Raw genomic sequence first — 26058 nt, forward strand, 5'->3', positions numbered from 1 at the left:
AATGTCAAGCAACAATTCTGGTCCCACCTCATCACCCGCGAAAATGAGAATGAAGCCGTAACAAGTCAATCACTCAACTGAAAGCAACCATGTTGATGAATAGCAAGATAATTTGCGGGAAGAAAAAACAAAAACAAGACAAAAGAAGATATGAATCGTCAGAATATGCGAACGTATCAGATTTCGAGTCTGACCTTAACCACTCGGCCACAGTGACTAATTGATAAGATACTTTAGCTAAACTATCCACTATGGCGTTAGGATATTACTCATAGCATCTGTACTCGCTAAATTCCAGCCATAGAAGCAGATATTAATATCACAACTAGAGGTCAAGTACTTTAGATCTAGCCAGCGAGACTAAAACAACAGTTGCAGCTTATTTCTCTTCCGCGGGCGGATAAAGCCCTCCTTTGGATGATTTATTTCCAAGTTTGCCATGATCAAGGTAGTTCATTTGGAGAAAATCGACGGTCTTCTCAGAACCGAGACCTCGTTCAGCAATATAGTGCTTTTCGATGAAAGCCACGGTGTCAAGTCCAACAGCTGTAGCAATAAAATAATCAGCATAAACTGTAGAGTTGGTAGTGTACAGGGTAAGGCATACCATCCATCATCTTGCAAGGCAGCGTCCCTCCCTTCACAAACATCTCAGTCCATAGTGAGTCAATCTCGCTCGGCGTCGAAACATCTTCAGCCAGAATGGTAAGGGCCTCGCGCTTGACAGCAGCCCATAAACGATTGAAAATAAATCCAGTAGATTCTTTCCTCGCAATGTAAGGCTTGGTCGCCACTTCTTTCGAGCGCTCAGCCATGAAATGAAGAATTGATGGCTCTGTGAATCCATCCGTCATCAGTTCCACAACCATGACCTGTGGAGGCATGTAGTAGTGCATGTTCATGATACGCGTCTTCGTTGCGACTGATACCTTGTCCAACATTTCTGAAGAGCGATAGGAGGATGAGTTGGTTGCCAGAATGCAGTCTGTCGGAGCATGTTTCTCTAGCTCTGCGAAGGTGTCGATCTTGAGTTGGAGTACCTCAGGAACGCACTCTATGACAAGCCACGCATTCTCTATCGCCTGTGCCAGATCCTCAAATGCTGTGATGGGGCCGGGGCTCGCTGCTGTGTGTACTGCATATGAGGCGACATTCTCATTTACGTAGGTGATGCAGTCTGCGCGCTGCTGGGGGCTTGGGTCACGGACGTGGACGTTGTAGCCTGCTGATGCCCAGATGCAAGCTGGAAAGATGGTTAGCTGTGTCATGCATTGTTTGTCAGCCTGGAGGTCAGGGTCTTCTACCAATACGACGTCCTAAAACGCCACCACCGAGAACTGCTACAGGACGTTCCCGGTACTCCTTAGGTGGTTGCCAGGTTGGAGTCATTGTTGCAGGTATGGTTGGAGTATGGTCCTCTTGGTTTGATGTTTCGATTCGAGTGAATGTAAAGTTAGAATCTATTGTATATCCAGAGAGCTCGTCGTAACCTATGGAAAGGGCGCTTTCATCTTTTAAAGCAAATCTGATGCATCACCGAATCCACTCCTTCTCCAAGAATGGCAATGTCTGGTTCTACATCCATCAAGTGTGTCCCGAGTCATCCGTGGCTTCTGCACCACCGAGGGTGTTCCTTGATAAGGCAGCTTTGCCTATCCTCGGATCTTTTGAACATCGCTGTTTCAAATTGATGCATTGATGCACCTGAGTGTTCCATGGTGCCTTGCTTTCGTATTTCCATCCTCGATAACATTACCGCTGCGGCGGGTCTAGACGGGATGTTTACCTCGGAAAGACGTCCCGGCTCCTGCGTTCCGATTGGCGGGGACGGATCTAATTCGGGGGCGCTCGGCATGCCGACACTTTTCACCTCGGAGAAATTCAGCCAAGGTAAGTGGGCACCTTCAAGGAAAAGGTACACGCATACTCCTACTTGTTACGGTAAGGCTAAAAATTCAAGTTAGTCTGATTTTGGCACTACTATGTCTTCAATGCCTCACCAAGATAACTTTCTTCGAGTGTGGGAATAGAGTAAGATTGTTTTTGTCTCTAACATTATTGTCTCACGCTCTAGTAGAGTCGGCCGTGGCTTTGTTTATGTGAGGTTAACATGCATGATTCTAATCTAATAATGAGTTCTCAAAGCCGCACGCCTCTATCAGTAAAAATCTGAACCGACAAGCGGGTTCAAATTGAGTTATGAGGGAAGCCGAATAATTTGTATGATCTAAATAGATTTTATATACACAAGTCTAATGGGCACGAATACAGGATAAGTGCTAAAGAGAGCGTTCTAAAAAGAGAAGATTTGATCCGTCATTTTTGCCACCGCTCCTGGTGTTTGAAATCCTAGACCTGCCAAACCTTTCTTGGCAGCATTGACCATGCCGGGAGGACCACAAAGCATGATCCTAGTATCTGGACCAGGCTCAGGGAGCTTTTCACGCATCACATCGGGCGTCACGTAGCCCTTGCCATACTGCCAGTCATTCGGAGGGTGATCCAACATGTACCATATTCTCAGCGATCTTGGATACGCAGATGCAAATGCTTCCAGCTCTGTTCGCAGGAGAATGTCATCTTCCGTACGGTTGGCGTAAACAAGAGAGATCTCGGTGGTATCCTTGTCGTCTTCACAGATTGCGCGAATAAGCTGGAACATAGGTGTGATCCCCGTGCCACCAGCTATCATGCCTATCTTTTTGCAGAGATTTCTCGTGTATCGCATCGCGCCTTTGGGCCCACGGAAGAGGACTTTGTCACCGACACTGAGGTTGGCAAGGTACTGGCCTGTGAGCAAGCCATCGGCGTAACACTTGATAACCAACTCCAGTCTACCCAAGTCAAGATTGTTTGACGTCGGGGTGTATGATCGCGAAACGGATTGGCCGTTGACGGTTGCTTTGATGGCGACGTGTTGTCCGATAGGCAGACCAACCACATCCCCCTTCCGAGGAAGCTGAAAGACGAATCGATAGACGTTGGGGGCGAGCAGTGTCTTTTCCACGAGTGGTAAGCTCTTATATTCTTTCGGTTGAAGGAAGCCAGGGACGAGGTGAGGGTCTGGCCTGTGTATAGTCTTTCTTTTAATTCGTGGTGGGTATTTCGTGAAACCCGACTCAATCTCCGTGAGCTTCGCAAGGCGAGAAGCGACCATGCCGCCTAGTACAGCACAGATACAGGCTGTGGCGGCTGCTCCAGTAGCAAAGCCTCCATGAGGTAGGGATAAAGACAACCTGATTGATGACAGGGACGGCAGGCTGGGAAGAATCTCAGCTAGATGATGAAGGCTGAGCTGTGGTCTGAAAGCTTTGGACGCAAGATAAAGCGAGCCAACCGAGCCAACCGTGAGACCAACAGTACGAGTAGCATTGTAACCATCCTTCTTTTCAGGTGATGACACCGATGTTGGCCGGATAAGTCTAACAGCTGTAGGAGCCTTGTATTCCACCGCATCTTTCAATGACCCGATCAGGAAGGATTCCAGAATCTCATTTGCATCCTCTGAATGGCCCACGTCTTCATATGCCGCCGTCGCATCTTGGCCAGCAACATCAATCAGGAGATCGGCACCGCCAGGGTGATCCTTTACATAGCTTGTGACATCGTACACTAAGCTCAGCACATTAGTGTGCTGACAGCACGAATGTTCAGATAACTTGAACACTCACCTTTTCCGTGGATGGCAACCCACAAATCGGTCTTGCTATTGTGTGAGCCAACCTCCTCCAAGGAGAATGTCTTCATCGTGGTGATTGCAATATTCAGATTGTGACAAATGTGGTGACGGGCGTGTGCAGAAGTAAATGCTTCTAGCGCTGGACAGCGAATTGGATGCGCTTTAAGAGTGATGACCTGCGGTTCTATTTGTATGCGAATACTTCTGAAACATACCTAATCCCACGGTTGCAAAACATAAACTGTCACTGTGGATACTACCACAATAGTTGGCGTTCACCGTAGTTGGCGTTCACCATTCCGAGGAAGAGCTTGCCGGTCTGGCCATTTATCCGTTCATCAGCTCCGAACCTCGGATGGTGACAGACCCTTCCGAGGAACAATCATGCCACGCGATATGCAAACCTTTACAGTACATCTGCACTACTGCTTGAGGGCTTGGACTGTATGTGGGTCGAGCAGAAATTGACCGAGCATCAGGATGTCTGCGGGGTGCCTTGTCGTTGCGAAGATATATAACTGTCATCATGCTGTGCAAGACTCAGATTTGTAGAACATCAGCCGGACAACCACAGTATCAACAATGCCTTCGCAAACGTTCTATCTTCTGGGGGAAAGCCCAACGTCTGCAAGAGAAATTCAGTTCGATTCTTCCGCAAATGTTGATGATTTGAAACATTTGATTGCCGCACACTTTGCAATCGTTGAGCCAAGTGGTTGGTAGCCCCTGCCGCAGGGCTACCGCCACAGCGGCCAGGCTAAATCCATACCAGCCATCGCTCATGCCACACCTTCTATTAGGCAAGATTTGCTTTTTATAAGATGAGATTTCGGCATGTACCACAGACAAGTCTCACCTTGTAAGGAACAAATCTTACCTGAAAGTGGGCAAAGGCGCTGTGCCAAGAGCGAAGCCTGGTGTGGGGGCAGCCTGGTTACTGTGGCGGTAGCGTCACCCTCACAGTAGTCCGTTCTTTTACTAACGTTTAATGCGTAGGAATTGGCTTCCAAGGGGACAAAGCTGTCTTGAATGAGCTCTCAGAGGTGCTGGCAGCACCTGGTCCTGTACCCCTCACAATCGATGGACACGCCGTGCGCGACCCTCCTTGTCCCAGGGAATTACCTTTCGTCGGCACCTTTTTCGAAGTTTACCCGGACCATCTCGGAAACCATCAGCGACTCTTTGAACGATATGGCCCCATTGTGAAAACAAATAACTTAGGTCGCGTGACCTACCAGACCAATGATCCAAGAATAGCAGCGATTGTTTTTGCCGAGTCGGATTTCTTTACCAAGAAGATCAATGAAGCGCACCCCTTGGCGGGGCTTAAGACCCCCTCTGCTGGCATTTTCCTTGGAGACACTGATACCGAAGAATGGAGAGTCACTCACAAGTTCTTGCCTCCTGCCTTGGGCCCGAAGGCGGTCCGACACTACGCCCCAACGATGCAGAAGACAGTTGAAGACTCTTTCAAGGTTTTTGACGCGCTGGATGAACAGGACGAGGCTTGGAACGTGTACCAGTACATGCTCAAGCTGGGTTCTCAGGCGGTTGGGAAGCTCGTTCTAGGGCTCGACTTTCAGCATTTTGAAGCACCGGATGCTCCAGTTCATGAGATGGTCCATAACATTGCTGAACTGCTTTCTCTCAATAAGAAGGTTACATCTATGGGTAATTGGTATGCTGGATTGCCATTTGGCGACCCAAAACGACTCCGAAGCTTGAAAACCAGCATCGAGGACATGGTTGCGCAGTCAATGGAGGCGGCTTCCCGGGGAGGTCACGAGGATTTGCCTTTGCAGGATGCTGCTTTAAAAGCAGACAACATGGTTGGTAGGTACAATCGTTGATTTTTAGTAGCATGTCAAACGATAGGAGAAAGCTGACCCGTAGCAGACTATGCCATTCGTGCGACTGACAACAAGGGCGAGAAGCTGCCAAAGTCAAGTCTAACCTGGGCACTAGTTGTTGCCACTGCCGCTGGTTTCACTACCACCAGCTCTCTCCTATCCTGGCTCATTTACGGTCTCTGTGTGTATCCAGGCATGCAAGAACGCCTTCTTCAAGAATTAGTGGATCATGGATTCGACGAAAATACCGAAATTACGGCTGATTTCACCGACGGATTAGAGTTCCTTGATAAATATATCAAAGAAACGCAACGCCGCCACAATCCATCCTTCCAGCCGGGCCGAACAGCAAAGGTTGACCTGGTCTTACCTGGAGGGTACAGGCTGCCCAAAGAGTCAGTTATAGTGCCAGCACTGCACCATATTCACAACCATCCTGATCTTTGGGACAACCCTGCTCGATTCAACCCCGACCGCTGGGACACCGAGGAGGTAAAGTCCAGGCACAAGGCGGCATATATTCCTTTTGCAACGGGCCCGCGCATGTGTATTGGGTTCAACTTTGCACTCCAAGAGGTCAAGGTCTTCTTGCCCAAATTGGTCTACCGCTATAAGTTCTCCTTGGAGGACAATGGGCCTATCGAGTATGATCCCATGTTTCAGCTGATCAGGCCCAACAATCTGTACGTACGCGCAGAACGGCGGGTGAAATGGCCGCCAAAGTCGATGCCAACAGAAGCATAGAATCTCTGTAGCCCTGAACGCCGTTGAAGCAAAGAAGGCCAAGCTCGCCGCCATGGACGAGCTGTACCCACGATAGTGTGGCTGTATATAGCTAGATGACTTCCCACATAGAATGTATGCAATTTGACAAGCACTATATCCCGTTTCCCTTGAATGGTTGTTTTAGACTTTACATTTAAGAAGGTGGGGGTGTTTTTGAAATCTGACTTAGGCAGCATTAACTAAGTCGATTACATTGAAGATCTGTTTTTTCCTTCCTTAGTTTGTTAATAAATGTTCTTTACTCATACGTACACATGGCTATATGTAGATATATATCTAGTTACCTGACAATACCGTCGTAGGTCCTGATTCAGGATCAACATCCAACAGTCAGCTACGAATACCCCAACAGCCTCTTTGCTAATAGCCCTCTACGACGTATAGGCTAACTACCAGGTTAACCCTATGTCAGTACTAGTAATCACAACCTCAACCAAGGAGACATCGACTCACCATGAAGGGTGTAACTCAAGGAGAGGTACAACTGAAAGACTTTAGGTAATACGAGTAGATGTACAAAGCTATGGTACTTTGCTGTTAGCGATAGTACAAGAACGGCTCGATGAAGAGTGTGCTGGACCATAGGTGGAGCCCAAATAGCGGATGCCATGATTTGACATGCCGAGATTCCCGAGCCCCGGCCTGTTTTCGGCATGCCGAGCTTGTCCCCACAGCGGAAACATATCCTCCAATCGGATTGCGTGCGATTTCAGCAATCTTCCGAGGTTAGTCTCTGCCTGATACATCAAGATTCCAGCCACAACCACAGCTTCCTCGGATGACCGCAGACACCAGATAGATCCTTGATAATCAGACGCTAGAATGCCCACCAACCAACAGAAATCAACGCCCAGGCGCCACCAGCGATCGACAATTGCCTGTGAGACCTGCAGACTTCGCAAAGTGAGATGCAGTCTTAACATTACCGGTATTCCTTGCATCGGGTGTGCACAGGATAACACACAATGTATCGTGGATCCGAAAAGACAGGAAAGGTGGGCGCGACTTTATCATCATATTTGGATGCCGGACTGACTGAGAGTTCTTTTTCAGGCTTCGCCGCACTCGGACATCTAGAGTTCAGCAGCCTCATACCCCTTCGAACAACGTCCTGCCGGGTGTGAGCCGCGCAACCCGTCCCCAGGTTATCTCGTCTCCTGCTCCCGATTATGCCCGAGAGACGATACATCAATACGCGACCGATCCCGTATCCAGAAGGGGCACACCTTTGCTGCCCAATGATGCAGAAAGCGAGGAGCGGTATGGACTCGAAATTGCCGCCGCTGCGTTGGGTCAGCCTCAAAGAGCCGGCAGAGTGCCTTTCTACTCCGGTAAGGACTCAACTCACTGCGAGCACCAGCCTGTTACACACTAATTCCTTTTATAGGAGCAGGAACTGGGCCAACATCTGCTTTGGAAATATGCTTCTCCGACCAGTCGCTGTCGAGACATTTCCTCGTGCCGTCGAGTCCAGCTGTTCATCTGGCGGAGGAGGATAAGAAGCACCTCGAAAGCAAGGGTGTATTTACAATGCCGGGCTCAGCAACATGCGAGAGTCTTTTGCGAGCCTACTTCCATCACGTACATCCGATCATGCCGATACTTGAACCAGACGTGATTCTCGAACACCACCGCACCGGCCGATTACCGGAAAACAATGTCTTGATATTATGGTGCATCTTTTTCGTGGCGTCGAATGTAGGGATCGCACTGGAAGCTCAGCTTGCAGCTCAACTGACAGAAATTTGCAGTTTATTGCTCCCGATGTATACGAGCAGGAAGGGTACGGATCGCGGAAAGAAATGAAGGCGGCGATGTACTCTCGAGCAAACGTGAGTGCTTATCTGATGAGGATCACTAGACTCCACTTGCTGATAACTGGCCAATGAAAAGTGCATGTACAATCACGGGGGAGAAATGGATAAGATCATTCTACTGCAAGCATCGTTGCTGATGGCGTTCTGGCATTCCGAAGCCGACGAACACACACAACCATGGTACTGGATGGGCATTGCCATCAGCTTTTGTCAAATGTTAGGCCTTCATCGAGATCCTGATCTGTCCACTTACAATTCCTCGATCACGGATCGCCAGCGACACCTCTGGCGAAGATTATGGTGGACTTGCTTTTCGCGCGACCGATGGTTGAGTCTGACCCTGGGCAGACCGTTGCGGATCAACCTCCACGACTGCGATACGCCAAAGCCGTCTGTCAACGATATTCTGAGCGATGTTATACGCCTGTCTCCACAAGTGACATCCTACTTACCAGAGAATCTGGAAGAATTGGCCAATCATTGGGTCAAGTACGTGGAAATCAGCGCTATGCTAGGCGATGTGATTAGCATGCACTACCAGGCAAGAAAGCCTAGGCCGTCTCTACAAGACGTCAAGGACATGGAAAATAGGATATCCCAATGCACAATTCCAGAACAAGACAATCCAAGCTTATCTCGTGTGGCTATTTTCAGCATCTATCACCTTCAGTTGCACTATCAGTGAGACGCGAGCCCCTGTACCGTACAAGATTCTAGACTAATAGATAACTATTCAGTGCGCTTGCGGGAACATTCTATCGTCCATTCACCACAACGTTGCCGGAAGACCTCGACCCAGGTGAGAAAGAAAGCTGGCAGCATCGTATGCGACTGAAGGCCGACGCAGCAGCTTCTCACACAAATACCGTCGTCGAAGCTATTGCTCAAGATGGCCTGCTTGAATTTGCGGGGCCCATGACGTACGTAAATCTTGTCCGCCTTTGATGTAGAATAAGCACTTTACTGACCATTGTGGGTCAAAAGGCCTCCCCTCCTCGTCCCAGCAATGCAAACAAACCTCCTCAACTGCAAGATCGGCAATTCTTTGTCCAAGCGCCTCCGCTTCAACAAACTTAGCATGTGCATGATGGTCATGGAAGAACTCCAGAAAACATACACCGTTGCGTCCATTTACCGCGCCATCTTCGCAAAGGCCATTCAGCTGCTCTTCCCAGAGAACACAGAGACTGCTTTGTTAGGATTCCATGATACTGACGTAAATAATGATCCAACCGATACCTCGCGGTTGGAAGGGGCTGGTGAAGTTGCAGGGACTGCGGAAACCGGAGCCTTCAATGCACCTGGTTATAACGATATCTCGGCGGACGATTTTGTTGATCTGCTAATGGATGAAGCTTCGATATTTAATTTTTGGGATACGTGGACTCGAACATGACTTTATGCTATCAAAAGTTACCTTCAGTATTATTGGAGAGAAAATTGCAGTGTTTACTTCTGAAACATAGAATAAATCGTCTTGTGACTACGATGCTACTCCTCTCGAACCATATGTCGGATCCAAGTGGAGTCCACCCACCACAAGGTCACCACAACCATGAAACCATCCATCAGCCACTACACGGAACAAAAGAGACAAGATACATAAAAAAAATCAAAAACAAAGGAAGAAAAATACATACAACAGAAGGGATTCGCTGGTGGTCACCCACCCAACTACTAACCTCCCGGCGTGTGGCTTAAGTACGGCTGAGCGGACGGGAAGCCCTGTTTTCCACACCCTGTGGTCGTATGTACTTATATTATCTGAAGCGAGACTTATATTTGGCATTTATTTGGTGTTGAGCTGTGTACTCTTAGTAGCCATCTCCCCGTCGGCCTTTGGTCATGCCGGATATTCTCCTTGATGTGACAAATGTGGCAGTTGATATCACAGTAATTGTGGGCGGTTGCCAATGCTTGCTGGACCTGCATATCGCCTCGGCTGAATTGTAATTCAAGACGAAATGCCGAAGAAAAATGTTAGCACAAACGGACCGCTGTCAGAGAAGTCCAGATGTTCAAGGTGGTTATGATACAGCCTGCTTGTTCAGGATCCCTTCAATTGCTCGCAGCAGCGCTTCCGCATCGGCACTGGGGTATGTAAAGTAGATGAGCTTAGCAGGTTGACTGGTATATTCGAGGGCTGGCTTAACAGTATTGTTTTGAGTTGGAGGGCTTTTGCGTGTGAGGGTGTTGTTAGGTAAAAAGATAGAATCTCTAACTGGAGATTCTCTCTTCTTAATAGAGCAAATCTCTCTCGTCACCGTAGCCAATGATGATACGCATGGACGGAAATTGTACTCGCCGCTACGGCGCCTTGTGGGTGACGCCATCAAAGTACCTGCTGTTGCTGTATAGGTAACAGCGACTATGTCATCATTATCCTCAATACTCAGTGGAAGAACCCGAGTGCACAGACTATAGCAGTAGGATCGTGCGGACAAGGTCAAGCCTTGGATACTGCTCACGAAATGATACACTGTGGCCATCCTTACTGTAGTCCCTGAAGGCACCGCTTGAATATGAATAGGAAATAAAAAGATCTACCATATTAATCACTCGGGGCGCCTAGGGAGCCTTTATATGCAATACGGTTATTATGGTTTGGTGAAGTTCTGTGGTAGGGGTTACATCATTGTAAAACGATAGCCTGCTTGACTGATGCTCAGTGAAATACTACTCCAAGACTTACAATAGTTAGATAGCATAAAATCCACTTAAGCCACAGATATAACTTGTGCCCCCTTATACCTATCAGACGTGCACTGCACCATCACCTTCGGGAACTTAAAATATTTCATTATCCAGGTGCAATCACAGCTTACCACTGAATCAACCCCAAAAATTATTCAGCGACAGTATCATCAAGGAATTACACTGATAGTCAAATGAAAGACAGACAGTAAATGATGGATGCGCTAACCGACAAACCAAAGACGATAAATCACGTCAGTTCAGCGAGGGAGAGAGATGTTCCTAACAATAGGCATCGAGTGCGACTGTAGACAAATGTCTGACTATTGATACCTCTTCTGCTATTCCACTATGGTGACTATGCGGCCTTCCCTGTTATGTTGCTCCAGATCTAAAAATAGCTATAGAGCGTCAGCAACGAGTAGCCGCTGGAACCGACCTCCGTCAACGTGCATCATCATTAGTAGCTGTACAAACAAATGTATATATTTGTCCCAGCCCATTTCCCTTTCCTGATTCCTCCTTTTCACCTCCACTCTGACACCCTCGTATCTGACTCCAGCTAATTACGCCATGGAATCCGAAAGGCCAAAGCATCACACCATAAGATCAAGAATGCCGGAATCTCAGACCATGAACGCAAGCCGTCGATCATTTACCAAACTAACTTCCTGCTATCCTTCATTCTTGGTCCCCCATCTGAGTGATGAAAGTCGGGAGTTCCTCACATGCGTCTTTATGGGCATATTATTGTTACTTATGTTTCTTTGGGGCCTGACAAAGATATTGTATGTACCTCACTCCCATAACAAACTGGGCTTGTTGGGAGGTATGGACGGCTAACATGATTGGGCATGTCAAATCAGTGCTCCCCTCATTAATGAACCCAACTGTGTTCTTTACAACCAGAATGATGGTGGTCAACTCCTAAAAGCTCTATATGAGCGGCGAGGCCATTTCAAGGTTATATTCGGATAAGTCTCGATTAGTCCGGAACCTGGGACCAACAACATCCAAGGCCAAGGGCTGAGGAATTTTATGCTGCGGCAGCCTTTTGCTTTATTTTTCCCATGATAACTAGAAATGATGAAGTGATATATGTCTATATCCTTAGGCATAAGGTCAGGGTCGTCATATATTCAGCCATTTCTGGTTGGTTAGATATTTGTCTTTTCTTTTTCTTTCTTTTCCTTCTTTTGCTTCCACTATCGATGTGATACCATCCTCACGACCTTTCACGGACGCACGGAGTTCCGCCGCTCCTGAGATTTTCTTTATTTTGGTCTGATCCTCTACGCACCGATGGATGTACCAAAGGTATCCAAAATCTCTTCATCTCGTTATGTGATACCGCTGAACCCGTCCTTGTCGTTCCTTTCTCCTTTTCTCAATGTAAAAATAGCTAGATAATTTAGTAATACATGGTATTGACCGAAATCCTTTACTTCATGGGGAAAGCTAGTACAAACCTTGTCGTTTCTTCAGGGTGGGGGAATCTACCATTAGTATTCTACACTCGAAGACTACCCCAGTCACTAGACCACTCTATGTCCATCAACGGATCAAAAGCTAATGCACGTCCTATGTGTACTTCTCAACCTTTGCGGGATCAACAACGATAATGCAAGCGACATTGTCCGATAGCAAGACGCCTTAGCTATATGATAAAAAGAATTCGTATCAAAATCTCACGGATTCAAAACACGACAACATCACAGGAACCCCACAATTCCATTTTCCGTATTGGGACAAAGCATGTCAACCCTCATATCCTTTAGTTGAGATCTGCAGCTGATTACGATCTTCATCATAGCCCATGAAAAAAATGCCCGAATTGCCAAATTTGTCGTAGATGGTAAATTTACCCTCCCACCAATGATGCTCTTTCCATGGATTTGCCCCTTCGAACCGCATACGGGTACAGCACATGGCGTTGGCTCTTTGATTTATCGTAATCTCAGTTGTCATAAGTCCCCTCCCCACTGTAAGCGTCTCCTTGGAGCCCATCAGCCAATAATAGAAGATGTTGCAAGGCTCGTGCACCGAAAAGAAGCCGGTGGAATATTTCAGGTATGGATCAGTGCCACCATCATAACCATACAGTTTAACCTTTCGGAAATCGTATATCTTGCTGGTGAGATAGTAATTGTCTTGATCCCAGTACCAGTGATAGTTCGGAGAATAAAAATTGCCATCGGCGGTATCCTCTTGTTCAATATTCAAGTCATTCATTGTATATTCCACTGGGTCTATACTCCGGAGAGTGACTTTGGAATCAAAGCCTGCACTCGCTGTATGTACAACAGTACCATCAGGCTGTTCAATACTGGCTCCAATCCTTTTGTTTTCGATCTTTGTCGTTGTCACCCAGTAGCGCTTTCTTTGAGGGTCCCCATCCGCAAGGGATAAGTCCGTTTGGGGCTCTTTTCTCGAGGTTGGCAATGCGTGGTCGAATTCGTTTTCTGTGGCTGATTAACTCCATGACCCCGATAATTCCGTGGCTGGAGTTTCATCGTCGTAATCACCCAATTTTATTTTCTCGAGGTCTGAATCCTTCAGCTTATATGTTGCAGCCGACTCAGGATCAATGGCTTTGATAACAACAACAACAGGAACCTGCATGTGGCCATTGGCATAGAGAGTATCCGTGACAGCATCTGCTGTGGTGGTCTGAACCTGAAGGAAAGAAACTTCCCAGGAAGCATCGGAAGTTGAGGACATGGTGCAAATATGACTCAAAGGTGATAGAATAAACGGTACTGGTAAAAATGGGCTCTGATGATGCGAAGATGGATGGGTGTTTCTTGAGAAGGCTTTTATAGTTTCAGGAAACATACGACTGGAAGGATGGCGTATCGTCTCGGTTGTCACCTCGAGTCAACATTTGCTTTGCTGCGCTCAGCTCCGAATAGTATATGTCTTTCGGGATTTGGCCCAGTCGATATAACTGGACCTTCATGTTTTAGCTCCGTCGCAAGTGGAGCCCGCCAAACTGAAACCATTAGGGACTTTCTCCGCTTCCCCTCAGCAGGCTCAGCTGCGCCCGGAACACACATGCATGTCGATGCCCTGAATCTTTGCCACACCTATTTCCCATGCCTCATCGGTGAGCGCGCCCGAGCAATGTCGACGGCAAAAAGGAGATTCTTTGCCACGGTCAAGGTCTTGATTTCCATGACTGGTAATAGAAGGAAGCCATCTCCTATACACGGGCATTGTTCATTCATTACCATCATACTGTATAGTGATTGCGTTCGCACAGAAAAATTGTCTATTCTCAATATAGCGTATAGTAATTGTCCAAATATCTGATGTTATGATGTAGGCTGCTAATCACTCAGTCATCGAGTTTTACCTAGTATGTCCTTGCTAGTGGTTCAGCTGGCAGGGTTAACAGCGGCACCTACTACGTACCTAGCTTATTATACGCGCCATTATCTGAAAGTAAAATGCCACAATCAAGTCAATGGAACCGATATAGATTGAGCAGGCTGCCCATTAATGCAGCCTGTAGCCCAAACACTAATATGGTGGGGTAGATATAATTGAATCGGCGGATCATCCTTCCAACCACCTCATTATGATTGACGGCCACGATCTAAAAGATTCGTATCTTGAAGACTTTGAAGCTACAGTCACAGTGAACCTGCGAGCTAGATCTTGGAGACACGCAATCACTCGCATGGGGACCTGTGTACCCTGTGCAAAGCCTTGAATGGGGCCTGAAATTAGTCTATAACTACCTGGGATCGTTCTGATTGGAGTAGGGGTATGATTGGACTTCTCCAGTATCTTTCAGTGCCTAGCTCTCCTCTTTTTAGCTGCGTGCGTTAAAGATAAGATATCCCTCGTGCGGTTACTATCCAGAGTTTGTCTCTAACAGCATGGATAGACCGACGTCAAGCTGTCTCTTTGGGTTTCATCCTCGCCGAGCAATACGTCCAGCAGCCGATCATACCAGTGAGGCTGTTCCACGTACAGTATGGGCGTGCTGAAGAGGATGAAGTAAGACCCTTGAGGGCCATGGTTCATGTTTGGTGCACCCTGTTGCTGCTGCTGACCTGGGAACATGTGCGGAGAAGGCTGTTGGGGGTGTGCGGCTAACATATCAACAACTTCTCCCCGGTCGGCTAGACTTTGTTTATCGTCGGAGCCTAACATAGCACAATCCCGGGCTAGTTCTAAAACGAGTTCTATATGAACTTCGTGCTCAGGAAGAACTACAAGGAGTGGGCCGACATTGCCATAGTTGTAGATAATACAGTTGGGCTTATCGAAGTCGGGGCACCTAGCCAATCTAAACAGTTATGTTAGCTATTATTTTCTCCGTGCTCGTAACCCGCGATTATAAATTGATGGCAGCACCCTCTCGCTCATCTATATCTGCTTCTGCCCCTGCACCCGGTGCGAGTTGTACTTAAACCTTGGCTTGGATTTCTTCAGTGTGGTGAGGCCCATGTTAAGTTGGCTTTCGTTGACCACATCCGAGCGCAGTGCCAAGTTGACCACGAGAAAAAGATCAATTCTCACGGCAGTAATCAATGTTGGCCATTTTGTTGTACGCCCAATCATAACATCACGTCGGATGCGATAGCTTCCCCAAATATCGCAGCCTTCGCATATCTGGTCTTCCTGGTACCATTCCCAGGCGAGGCCGCCATCATTAGTTATTGTCGGTCACCGTTCGCCGTACATACATCCTCTTCTTTTGCAGCTCTATTCGCAGCTTTTATACTATTTATATTCAAATTGAATTATTGCTCCCAATTCTATTGCGACATGGTACTTATGGCTAACGGCATTGACTGTACCCATATCGTCACTAGGCGCAGTCGCAAAACCGGCAATGTCGGTGCACTTCTTAGAGTACTGTTACTCAGTAACATGGTCGTGCAATTCAATTTCATCTTGTGGACTTTCAACCACTCGTTAGTTTTCTTGGACTGACGGGGCGTTCACTGTTGCTACGAATTTCATACCTTCACACAGGACTTTCTAATAGTTTTATTTCTAACTTAATCCGCCCTTTCAATACCTTTGTCTTCCCAGTGTTTTTCTTGAATAAACTATCTGCGCGGGAAGTCGAATATGCTTCATAGTCTTTGAGCTCGTTGTTCGAGTTGTTTCTTCGGCAATGAATCATCACGCATCCTCATTAGATGGCACGAATGCTCCAATACTATCATCCCAGTAGAGCCACAGGCCAAATACGAGAGTACCAAGTTTGTCCATCTTTCGAACAGGTGTTCCTAGATATCTTGGGCAGCAAGTTGCAGCCAGCAGCTAAGGATTGTCTACGATAACAGATAGATGCTCCGTGACAGTGAAATTAGTAGATGGGAGTGTAATATGATGACCAGTACAGACATGTTTCCTAAAATATAGCCGACGGAAATATTTTTAGGTATGGTGTGATTTTAGACAAGGTCCCCCAAGCTACCGATTCAAACTGAGATCTCGCAAGCCGACCATGCCTGAGGCCGGCAGCCTTTCTGATGGGCCGCTACTTCTTCCGCAGTGGCTGTCTAAGCACGTGCTATCCAAGGCTAGAGAACCATCTAACATGATACTTTATTCTCTAATTCTGATATCCCATATCATCTCGTCCCAGCTCTTCTTTCTATTAATAATAGAAGATTCCATGGGATAATTATCATAGTCATACTAAATCATGTTGAGGAGACCTAGATTACAAGATATAAATTATAATAAGATAAATCTTGCTTTATTAGAAAAAAAGACTAGTCTATATATAAATAAATACTTCAATAGCTGATAAATTAACAGGTTCAACCTAGTTAACAAGTATTTAGTTATACCTTATTAAGACAGAGAATGAATATCTCAGAATACATAATCTAAATATACTCTACTAAAGTAGGCGAGGCAGCATGTCCTAAATAAAAAGAAAAACCACATAGGAAGCAGGAAATAGTAAATTAGAGTAAAGACAGAGAAAGGATGTCACTGGTAATTAACTGTTTAATTATAATATATTTTATTTATTTCTTTTTCTCTATTCTATTTGAGTGGTATGGTTAGTTATAGTGGCAGCATGCGCTTTTGGAGGTATTTTTCTGAATTTAAGTAATTTACCGGGGCTAAGCCATCCTCTCGCTTCAAAGATAAGATACTTTAAGGCTATAATCTTACATATTAGGGGTCGATCAAATATGGGAATACTATTTACTGTATAACGACCCGCACAACGAGGTAATAGCGAGTTAGCGGTAAAGCGAAAACGCCTTTCAAAATAACGACTTAAGCATAGTTCGGACAAACCTAAGTAGGACAAACAACTCACCAAGCAACTATAAAAAAGCCCTTTAGAGACAAGTATTGTCATCAGTCATGAGCTTCTCTTTTCATTTCTATCCATGATCCTCTACCCTAGGATCCCTCTATACCCTGTCGAAGATGACTTGGACACGATATCCTTGTTGAAGGGCCCCTTCGATGCCTTGCAGCAGTCCACTCATATCGTCAATAGTGTACGTAATGTAGACAGACTCGGGAGATAGTGGACTAGGTAGACGAACGAAGTTAGTCTTAGATACCGTGTCGTCGCACTTTATGATAGGAAAGGAATTAGTACATAATGTAGCCACCGGCCAGAAGGGTAAGAAATGCGAAAAAGCCCACTCCCAACAAGACAATGCCGAGCATAATTTTCTTGATTTTAGGATCAAAGGAGTCATCCATTGTAGGCGACAATGGGTTAGGATCGTAAGAGTGGAACTAGGGGGTTTCCGATCTCGGTATTTCTTCCTGTAGTGTTTTGGTGCGCAATGAATCGTAGAAGGCTTTGGTATTAGACATCAGAAGGCTTCGAGGCGTTAGGGAGAAGTGAGTAGGGGGAAGTTAGAAGGTGGAAGCGAGGAGTAGGAAGGGGAAGGGGAGAAGGGAGAATGTGCCAGGTTTCTGGAATCAAGTACACCGGCAGCGCCACCGCAAGTGGTCATGATGGCGTCGATGGAAAAGCGGATCACCAAAAAAATAATGTCAATATTACTGTTCGATATGAGTCATTGTTCTCAAAGTGCTAGTCTTGTTATCATCGTTCCGTAATGCCGTGGGCGTATGCGATGTTCGTATCTATCTAATGTTTGCCGCTCAGTTATACTCCCGGGTCGTTTTTGGCAGGAGCATGCTGCACGGCATTATGATTCAATCATTATAACGACCGAAGAGCTACCGCCAAGGGCTAAATATAATTTTATAAATAAAAAGAAAGATTAGAAGACTGGTACTTTTTAATATAAAGTAGTTTATTACTGATTTAAATAAGAAGATAAAGATATCTTCTTTATTTTTAATTATTATCTAGTATTTTATATTCTGTGATTCTACTTATATAGAGATGTATTATTTTTTCTAAATTCACTGCAGCTAGATTTATCATGCTGTCTTTTGGAAAGAAGATATAATATAACAGTTAGCTGGGGTATCTGCTGAGCCCATAATCGCAATTCGAAGCATAATACCAAAGAGTTCTCCAGTGGGCACTAATTAGCCTTCCATCACTGACCGCGCTTTGCGATTGTGGACTTTCCTTATACCCTTTCGCAGCGCAGATGAACACTATCGGATACAATGGAACTGGAATGAGAAGCAGATGTCCAATATACTGACTCAGGCTGTATAGTCGCTAGCTAATACCGCATACCTAACATACCTCTTAAAGGCGAGAGGAAAGTGCGCCCTGTTATTGTGTGTGCGTGTGCGTATGCCTTTATCTATCTCCTTGATACTTTTAATCCTTGAGATAGGCGTCAAAGTGACGCTGTGTATCTTACTCATTATATATCTTGTGTTGTAATCCTTAAAATATCTCATGAATCACCGCGTGTTTGATGTTCACCGTACGATAAACCTTGGAAAAGAAATATACATTGTACCGAATTGAATTGAAATCTAAACTCCCACTATGCCTGCATCAATGAAAGCGGTTATGTCCTCTCCCAACATGACGGTGCGCATGTCTACTCTTCAGTGGGAGTGTAGCATCACGACGGGAATTCGTCTTCTTCGCAACGCTAGATCCAACCCAAGCATTCCAGTTGGACAAGTCACTTACACACGTCGCGTTAATCGACTGACCAGCCACGCTGGCCAGCGTCTCCCCATCCCGGGTGATACTAACCACCACCTTCCCAGTCGCACTACCATACTCCACGGCACCGTGGTAGAGTCCTGCGCCGCTGTTCCGGCCGTGTTTGGCCCAAGTAGCGCCCAACGACGTGCCACCAACAGTGACAGTGACATTGGCATGCGAGTGAAGCATCGCTGAGTAGAAGATCTTGTTCTCGGCCACTTCAGCGGGCGGGTATAGCGTCTGTCCCTCACTGGCTGTGTTTCCGGTAGTACCTCCTGTGCCGCAGGACTCCGACGGGTTCGGTCGGTACCAGGTGACGATGTCTTCGTCGCCGAGAGTTGCGTTTCCTTTCACGTAAGTGTCGATTGCAAAAGGAAGAAGGTCTCTCCATCCATCATGGGGCATGTTCTCGATGTAGTTCAGCGGTGCACCACCAGTCGTCATGAGACTAATTGCATCTTCGCGGATGGGACCGATGTAGTGGCTTTCGCCGTAGTCGTTCCAGGTAAGGATCTCCACCCACTCCGGCTGCAGATCCCAGATCTGCTCCCACCGATCGTGCCACAAGCTATCACCGCGCCATAGCCAGTTCTTGCTGTACGAGGCGAGGTTGGTGTAGAACCATGGAGAGGCGGGCATCATGTAGGGGATGTCGAGGTCGAGGTACGTGAGATCCGTCGCATTGCTCATGTTGTTCGGACCGTTAGGCCAGGCACCCCAGCTAAAAAGGCCGTCGACGATACCTCCACCGCCAGCCTCATAGGCGCCCTCTGCGCCGAGAGAAGACCAGTCCGGGACGAAGAAGCAGTCTACCTGAGATTTGATGGACTTCCAGTCCGTCGCGTAGGCGGTACCCTCGAAAGTAGAGACGAACGCCTTGCCGTTGTACTTGTAGTGGGCGGAGTTGGAGGCGTACTTGTTAAGGTAAGTGAGGATGTCAGATTCTGGCCAGGCACCGGTGCCTCCTTCGTAGTCGAAGGAAAAGAAAAGCTTGAAGTCGACTTTGTTGGCTGCTTCGAACGCGAGAGCAGCCTGCGTTGCGGTGGACGAGTCACCGTAACCCATGTTCAGGGCAAATGCGTCGATATGGGCCTCCTGGGCCAGTGTCATGTCATCCTCCCAGTCTGTGAGTGTATAGTTCCATGCGTTGCCGACGATGAAGTGGGCGAACACGGCGGCGCCCAGCGCCTGCTTAGCCCATAGGAGCCCGAAAAGGGCAATGAACAAGAATTTTATCATCGTGAGGGCTTCTAGCCTATCTGCACGAGTGGAATAGAATTGAAGAATGGAGTATGAACTGTAGTAGTTCGATAAAGGAGTGACTGTGGGCGAAGAGCCCGGGAGGGTGGTGAAGGAAAGTGGGCGTGATGCTGGGACTGGTTCGGAGGCATGCGAGTCTTTATAAACGGCTGCCTTATGCGAGCCAATCAATACTCCGAACCTGGCGATGCAGGGTTGTAACCAATAGGAGAATTTTCTCTATCCCATCTGCAATATCAGGATAGACTAATGCAAGCCGTCAGGATGGTTGTGGCATGTTACAGGCTGGTTGCCATAGGGCGGGGCGTTTGCTAGATCCATTTCTGAGTGTACATCCATCGCGTGGGTCGATGTGAGGGAAATCAGGAACATTTCTTCCAGTCATGAGTCATTGCGTCGCATGCGAAAAAGCCTCGTGGGAAATTAATATGGCGTGAGTGTGTAATGGGCATTTTGGACCCCAAGTTTGTTGCTCAAGATTGAAACCATGGCGAAGGGAGAATAGTTCATTTCTCGGCCAAAAAGTAGACAAAGGATCGGAAACAAAGAACAGAAGCTTATCAGGTTGAGGTGGTCAGTGCAATTTAATCGGAATGATCTCATTTACAGTTCGCCAATGAACGCCGTTAGCTTATATTCTGAATGGATCCGAAGGTGCAACGGCGCAAGGCTGTTCACACCAATGGGTAGCGGTTATGCTTAGCGCTGACTCGGTGTTGGTGGGGGCGCTGAGACACAAACACCAATGCTGATGCTGCGATAGCCCTGCACCCACGCGGATACTTGCATCAAGAAATCACCATCCGGGCACACACCAATAAAAACGAACGGCAGCATGGGTGTATGGGGCCGAAAATTCTACGATGAAACGAAGTTATCCAGGGGCTGGTGCAAACTGAAACAGGTTCACCAAGTCTCAACTCACCAACAGCTGACCTGTCAGAAATTTGGCTCCACCACCGCACTTACCAGTTCATGTCGCACTGCACTTCTGACCGAGGGTTTGAAAAAGATGCAAGGTTGCTGTTGGAGGTCCGATATGAGTCCCTATTTAGTTTCCTTCCAATACGCATCAGAGAGACAACCCCGTCAAATTTGCGAGCTGAGTCCACCAGGATCTACAGCTTAACATTAATACAACTTAATATAAGGCTGAATCCCAAAACTTCGCCCCAGGAATCGATTTTTTGACTCCATATCTCTCGCCGCTAGTGACTGCTAATTAGTTTGCCACCTCCCTGCAAATCTCCTTCATTTGCTCACAGGAACATATTCCTGGCAGCGTACTTAGGATTCAACATTTTCCTTGCTCCACGTCTACTTATTAAAACCTACCCTGAGTTCTCTCACCGGGTCGGCCTTCCGTGTAGTATGCAGGGGTACCAGTCACACCAACCCATACGTCCCTCTCATTTGCAGCGGCTGACCTTGGACCTTTCTAATTTAATCCCATCTTTCAACATTTATTTCCGCCTAGTTACGAAGCCCATTAGGAGTTATGGCAAAAGTACGCAGAGAAACACGCAAGGAGCTGAGTTTGTCCGCCTCGTAGTTCTTTGGTGCCTATTGACGACATACTTGATTGGATTCTGACCTACTCCACAGCAATAATACTAATGCAAGTCCTTATCTCGGGCCTTGGAACTCAAAACATCTGGAAATGTGAGTGTCATATGCCTAGTATCACCGACAGCAGTCGATAACATTCGTACCTGGGCCCTGGACTCCCACACCTTCAGCGTTCTCGGATGCTAAGCATTCCTCGCGAGCTTTCCCATTTTTCTGGCTTGATTGATCGCATGTCTTCCCTCAAGTTGCTTTTCGGTCATACCCAGATGAAAGCGACCATGCAAAGTCGCTGTCGCGAGAGAATTAAGTAAATCATCCACCCGTGGACTGGATCCGATGAGATGTTGACTAAGGAGGCTCGTCAGCCATCATGCCTCCTATGTGAGTTTTGGTAAGAGTCCTGGTCTATCTGCTGCGTAAACAATTCCTGGTAGGCGGATATGATGGGCAGGGGTGACAGATAAGCTGCAATACTCTTTATCAGTGTCCTGGGACCAACTTACACAACCAGCTTTCAAAAAAATGCGTCTGCAACTCTGACGATACTTACATCGTAAATCCCTCGCGAAAACTCGATATTGGTGTGTAGTCATATTAGACCTTCGCTCAGAATCAATTATGGAATCACAATGTCAGGCTATGCGAATCCTCAAACATAACCTACAGCACCTCCTCCCGATAAACTTTGGGGTAGATCCTCCACCCATTAAAGGATGTCTCTCATTCAATTGACTGACACGTTGATCCATTCTGAAAAGATGCTCGGCCAGTCCCCACAATCAGCGAGCAAACTATCTACTCCCGATGTGTACACATCCTCACCGTTCACCCCGTTCGCCAACCCTTCCAGGTACAGATCACTCTGCTTCATAGCCTCCCAAAATTCTGACTCTCGGATACTCCCGTTCACCATGGGGCAGCGGGTCGAAAGTGTGGATGAAATAGCAGCCACATCCCGGCCAGGTTCCTCTCTCACAGAAGGGTTTCCCCTACTGCTTGTTGACGTTAGAGCTGAAGAGTCCCCGCTGGTCGGAGCATATTTAGACAGCACAATATCCAACACCGACTTGAACATAAAGAATACATCAGGGGTCTCTCCAGCCTTCGTGACGGAAAGTCTTGAGATTCGATGAGAAAGACTCTCGAGGTAGATTAGCATGCCTGATCGTGTCTTGATTTGGAAGTCGTTCCATATAGGGCTCATAGAAGAAGAAGGTAGGAAACAAATATCGGAGGCTGCGCTGATGATAAGAATCAATTGGCACCAATCCCGAACCGAGAATAATATGTATTGTCCCTGTGAGAGGGAAAGGAAGTATTCGAAAAAAGACCGGATTTCAGTGGCGCAGGAGGTACCTTGGTCGACGAAGCGGTCGAGGTTTGGTATGCTGCTAGGTCCAGGATCAAGAATTCGGAAAGGTAGAAGTGCGATATGCACTTTGAGTGATGATAATAGAAGACGTACAGGGACAGTGTGTATGTTAGTATCTTGCCTCTGTGGCTTGTAATATTACTTACTGGTGCTGGGACCATGTACTCGTTCAAATATCTGTAGTTCTAGGCGGAAAGATTCCATTTTCTCTTCGACTCTCTGTTGTTTGGTCATTGGGCATTTCAGAGGGCCAGATTCCATTTGGCAGCGCATTATCTCTTCAAATAGGATATGGAGTTCCGAGAGTTGAAACTGTTCATCACACGGTTGATTTAATCGCTGATTGGCATTCACTGCTTCTTTGAGATACTTATAGGCGACGTCATCACCACGCCGGCGGAAGCCAACGGATAACCTGTGCGTCGAATTAGACCCTTACCCAGACTACTTGACACAGACTCACAAAGATGAAAGACTAAAGCACCCGAGGCAGATGTCTCGAGGGGCCTGATCGTGCATATTTTCCGTAAGCTTCAAGTCAGATATCATAGTCACAAGTATCTGCATGAACTGCTGACCCTGGCGACTGAGCGGTCGGATATGTAACGGACGCCTCGATCATAGTCAATACCCTTCACTAAAAAGGACCTTCTAGCATACCATGCCATATAAACCAGCAGACCTTGAACATAATCCAGGCTCTTTTCCCCATAGAATATAACCCTCTCACTTAGCACACGGCGGAATCGTTCATCCAACCTCTTCTGCAGAAGCGGCTTCCGCGTCAAGGATACGGTCAGAATAGCCAGTAATAGAAAGGGTTGAGATGATGCCAATGACGCCGCCGTGGTCTCCTCGGGTACCACGATGAACGGGAAGTATGCCCTTTGGTGTTTGAACTGCAATAGTAGCTGTTCGGCCTCGTCCATATTCAAGTTGATCTTGCTGGACCTGGAATTGCAGTCCACGGTATCACCGACGTTAGAATTGGTATCTATTTGGGTACGAGAATCCCCTTCGCCTAGACTCCGGGCTTGCAATACACCGCAATGCAGTTGACGCAGCTGCATCACCTCGTCCTCTTCTGCTTTTGGCTGGTTTCGAATTAGGCCCGAGATAACATCGTTACCATGATGAGTAGGAGCCCTCAACACTCGGCCACTCGAGCTGTTTGTACTTCTTTCCGCAGTTAGCAAATGGCTTGAAGGTAAGTGACAACAGGCTACTCACGTCGTTGATGGAAAATTCCCATTAACTGTACATGTGTATCCAAGCTTTGCGCATCTACCCAAGTTAACAGGGTATACCACGAGCACATTACTCCGAAATCAGTCCATACCTTCGACAGGCGTCTTTCCCGCCGCCTTTCTCGTTGGGTATACACCTGATTTTGCGCGTTTTACATGCATCGCAAGCTTTGGAGCTCCGTGGACGTGGACACATATACTTATAATCGTCTTCCATTTGTTACTCCCAAAATCGAAGGATACTTGGATTGAAGAACGATCGATGGTGATGACGGTCAAATAGGGCGAAGGAGTATATGGTAGTGCGGAGGGAAAGAATAGCCGAGCTGACGGGCGGATGGCAAGTGTAGCCGGACCTCCCAATTAGGATTAGCGCTGATACCATGTTGCTGACAATGGCAATCAGCATAACTATCCCGCCATCAGACAATACTCTGCTCTAATATAACTTCTATACTCGACAGTCCTCGAGAGGAAACGGCCACCCGTAACTACAACAACTTAGCGACCTGCACAGGCTCACCAATCACCCTCTCCATCACCTTAATCTCCTCCCGATACTGTATGTTGGAAAAGCACTATGCCACGTCGGCTAGAACAAATATATAGTATCATTGACCACTCTTCCCCAAGCATCAGGGCGACAAATGCCTCAACAGTTTAAAGTAAAACAAATCCCCAACTTCAGACCTCATCCTGATAATCCACATTCCTGCTCGGAAAATACCCTGTCCGAAGGACATGTTCCACCAAAGATCCCTCCCCACCCCAAACCTCCCTCCCAAACGCAGCAATCATATCCAGGCCATTCAACAACGTCCCCGTAGTCCACATCTTCCCATCCCTCACCCATCTCTTCTCCACCCAGTTTGTGCCCGGCGCTATCTCACGAAACAATGGCAGAAACGAAAGTGGACCTGTCGCCGTCTTGCCTTCCAAGATCCCGGTGGCTAGGAGGGCGTCAGACGCACCGCAAACAGACAAGAACGCGGAACATTCGGCGTAGCACTTCCGGAGGAAGTCCTTCTCGGTGGTGGTGGCTTGGTAGCCCATTTGGCCGGCGCCGATGAGCACGATGTCGAGGGGTGGGCAGGTGGCGAAGGAGTCCTGTGGAAGTTAATGATGTGCTTGTGGTGTGGTGTGTGGATTGGGGGAGGATAGTACCGTGGGGATGACTTTGAGGTTCCCGCTTAGGGAGCCCGGGGTCGTGCCGTCTTCTGTGACCCAGTGAGTGACGAAGTCTAGGGCCTGGGATCTGAGGTCGTCGGAGATGGCGAAGGGTGGGAGGTGTTTGATGAAGGAGGTGCTGAAGTTGTGGAAAAAGCCAACGGGGGCGATGTCGAGGTGTTCGGTTACGCTGTATCGTCGTTAATTAGATGGCCGTTTGGGGAATAATTCTTTTTTCTTAAGCATGAGACTTACGTATTCAACAAGACAACGCCGACATGGATCGGGCGTCCGGGGTTGCGAAGGTCGAAGGGGGTAGACATGTTGGTTGGGTTGTCGCTTTGAGAGTTGGTTGGTAGAAGATGTTAGGATGAATTCGTTGCATTGGAAGTATCACTCCATCAGAGGCCCTGCACGGGCTTTATAGACATGCTGATGCTTTCTGTATACTTCGTGTCTGAGCATATGATTTGTCGGATGAACTTGGCATGCGGGACGGCTCGAACTGCCATCCACCGTTCC

General features: G+C 47.3%; 9 protein-coding genes across 9 annotated transcripts; 2 read left to right on the forward strand and 7 right to left on the reverse strand.

The window, feature by feature from the left end:
- Nucleotides 1-377: 377 nt before the first annotated feature.
- On the reverse strand, nucleotides 378-1436 carry BO83DRAFT_368511 (3-hydroxyacyl-CoA dehydrogenase family protein; the record flags this gene model as incomplete). Its single annotated transcript, XM_025529829.1, has 3 exons — nucleotides 1305-1436; nucleotides 608-1243; nucleotides 378-546 (listed from the first exon to the last, which is right to left on the reverse strand). The coding sequence occupies exons 1-3, from the start codon at nucleotides 1387-1389 to the stop codon at nucleotides 380-382; spliced, it is 888 nt and encodes a 295-aa protein (XP_025384133.1). The 5' UTR covers nucleotides 1390-1436.
- An 857-nt stretch (nucleotides 1437-2293) lies between these two features.
- BO83DRAFT_321865 (cytochrome B5) lies at nucleotides 2294-3885 on the reverse strand (the record flags this gene model as incomplete). The annotated part of the gene is made up of 2 exons (XM_025527870.1): nucleotides 2294-3612; nucleotides 3672-3885. Coding segments are annotated over 2 exons (1533 nt in total), but the record flags the coding sequence as incomplete, so codon positions are not given.
- A 270-nt stretch (nucleotides 3886-4155) lies between these two features.
- BO83DRAFT_411072 (cytochrome P450 monooxygenase) lies at nucleotides 4156-9536 on the forward strand. The gene is made up of 9 exons (XM_025534277.1): nucleotides 4156-4394; nucleotides 4676-5512; nucleotides 5576-6212; nucleotides 7369-7646; nucleotides 7703-8013; nucleotides 8067-8147; nucleotides 8209-8813; nucleotides 8870-9052; nucleotides 9117-9536. The coding sequence occupies exons 1-9, from the start codon at nucleotides 4262-4264 to the stop codon at nucleotides 9526-9528; spliced, it is 3477 nt and encodes a 1158-aa protein (XP_025384135.1). The 5' UTR covers nucleotides 4156-4261; the 3' UTR covers nucleotides 9529-9536.
- A 623-nt stretch (nucleotides 9537-10159) lies between these two features.
- BO83DRAFT_392356 (uncharacterized protein) lies at nucleotides 10160-10621 on the reverse strand (the record flags this gene model as incomplete). Its single annotated transcript, XM_025532935.1, has 1 exon — nucleotides 10160-10621. The coding sequence occupies one exon, from the start codon at nucleotides 10619-10621 to the stop codon at nucleotides 10160-10162; it is 462 nt and encodes a 153-aa protein (XP_025384136.1).
- Nucleotides 10622-11345: 724 nt separating this feature from the next.
- BO83DRAFT_125363 (uncharacterized protein) lies at nucleotides 11346-11981 on the forward strand. The gene is made up of 2 exons (XM_025526059.1): nucleotides 11346-11614; nucleotides 11693-11981. Exons 1-2 carry the CDS (start codon nucleotides 11400-11402, stop codon nucleotides 11802-11804), a joined length of 327 nt encoding a protein of 108 aa, XP_025384137.1. The 5' UTR covers nucleotides 11346-11399; the 3' UTR covers nucleotides 11805-11981.
- Nucleotides 11982-12584: 603 nt separating this feature from the next.
- BO83DRAFT_411073 (uncharacterized protein) lies at nucleotides 12585-13547 on the reverse strand (the record flags this gene model as incomplete). The annotated part of the gene is made up of 2 exons (XM_025534278.1): nucleotides 12585-13294; nucleotides 13352-13547. The coding sequence occupies 2 exons, from the start codon at nucleotides 13545-13547 to the stop codon at nucleotides 12585-12587; spliced, it is 906 nt and encodes a 301-aa protein (XP_025384138.1).
- A 1155-nt stretch (nucleotides 13548-14702) lies between these two features.
- On the reverse strand, nucleotides 14703-15284 carry BO83DRAFT_392358 (uncharacterized protein; the record flags this gene model as incomplete). The annotated part of the gene is made up of 2 exons (XM_025532936.1): nucleotides 14703-15123; nucleotides 15250-15284. 2 exons carry the CDS (start codon nucleotides 15282-15284, stop codon nucleotides 14703-14705), a joined length of 456 nt encoding a protein of 151 aa, XP_025384139.1.
- Nucleotides 15285-18659: 3375 nt separating this feature from the next.
- Nucleotides 18660-20433, reverse strand: BO83DRAFT_381640 (glycoside hydrolase family 71 protein). Its single transcript, XM_025532030.1, has one exon. It carries the CDS (start codon nucleotides 20158-20160, stop codon nucleotides 18763-18765), a length of 1398 nt encoding a protein of 465 aa, XP_025384140.1. The 5' UTR covers nucleotides 20161-20433; the 3' UTR covers nucleotides 18660-18762.
- A 2041-nt stretch (nucleotides 20434-22474) lies between these two features.
- On the reverse strand, nucleotides 22475-25859 carry BO83DRAFT_402162 (uncharacterized protein; the record flags this gene model as incomplete). The annotated part of the gene is made up of 9 exons (XM_025533511.1): nucleotides 22475-23238; nucleotides 23269-23537; nucleotides 23586-23735; nucleotides 23783-24322; nucleotides 24353-24396; nucleotides 24469-24579; nucleotides 25060-25476; nucleotides 25534-25726; nucleotides 25792-25859. The coding sequence occupies 9 exons, from the start codon at nucleotides 25857-25859 to the stop codon at nucleotides 22475-22477; spliced, it is 2556 nt and encodes an 851-aa protein (XP_025384141.1).
- Nucleotides 25860-26058: the final 199 nt, after the last annotated feature.

Source organism: Aspergillus eucalypticola (genome assembly GCF_003184535.1).
Source record: "Aspergillus eucalypticola CBS 122712 chromosome Unknown BO83scaffold_29, whole genome shotgun sequence".
Lineage (NCBI taxonomy): Eukaryota > Fungi > Ascomycota > Eurotiomycetes > Eurotiales > Aspergillaceae > Aspergillus > Aspergillus eucalypticola.

Coding starts and splice junctions, on each gene's coding strand:
- BO83DRAFT_411072 (XM_025534277.1), top strand. CDS start 4,262: ATGCCTTCGCAAACGTTCTATCTTCTGGGGGAAAGCCCAACGTCTGCA. Junction 8,814..8,869: donor CACCTTCAGTTGCACTATCA/GTGAGACGCGAG, acceptor ATAACTATTCAG/TGCGCTTGCGGGAACATTCT. Junction 9,053..9,116: donor GAATTTGCGGGGCCCATGAC/GTACGTAAATCT, acceptor GTGGGTCAAAAG/GCCTCCCCTCCTCGTCCCAG.
- BO83DRAFT_125363 (XM_025526059.1), top strand. CDS start 11,400: ATGGAATCCGAAAGGCCAAAGCATCACACCATAAGATCAAGAATGCCG. Junction 11,615..11,692: donor TGGGGCCTGACAAAGATATT/GTATGTACCTCA, acceptor ATGTCAAATCAG/TGCTCCCCTCATTAATGAAC.
- BO83DRAFT_381640 (XM_025532030.1), bottom strand. CDS start 20,160: ATGATAAAATTCTTGTTCATTGCCCTTTTCGGGCTCCTATGGGCTAAG.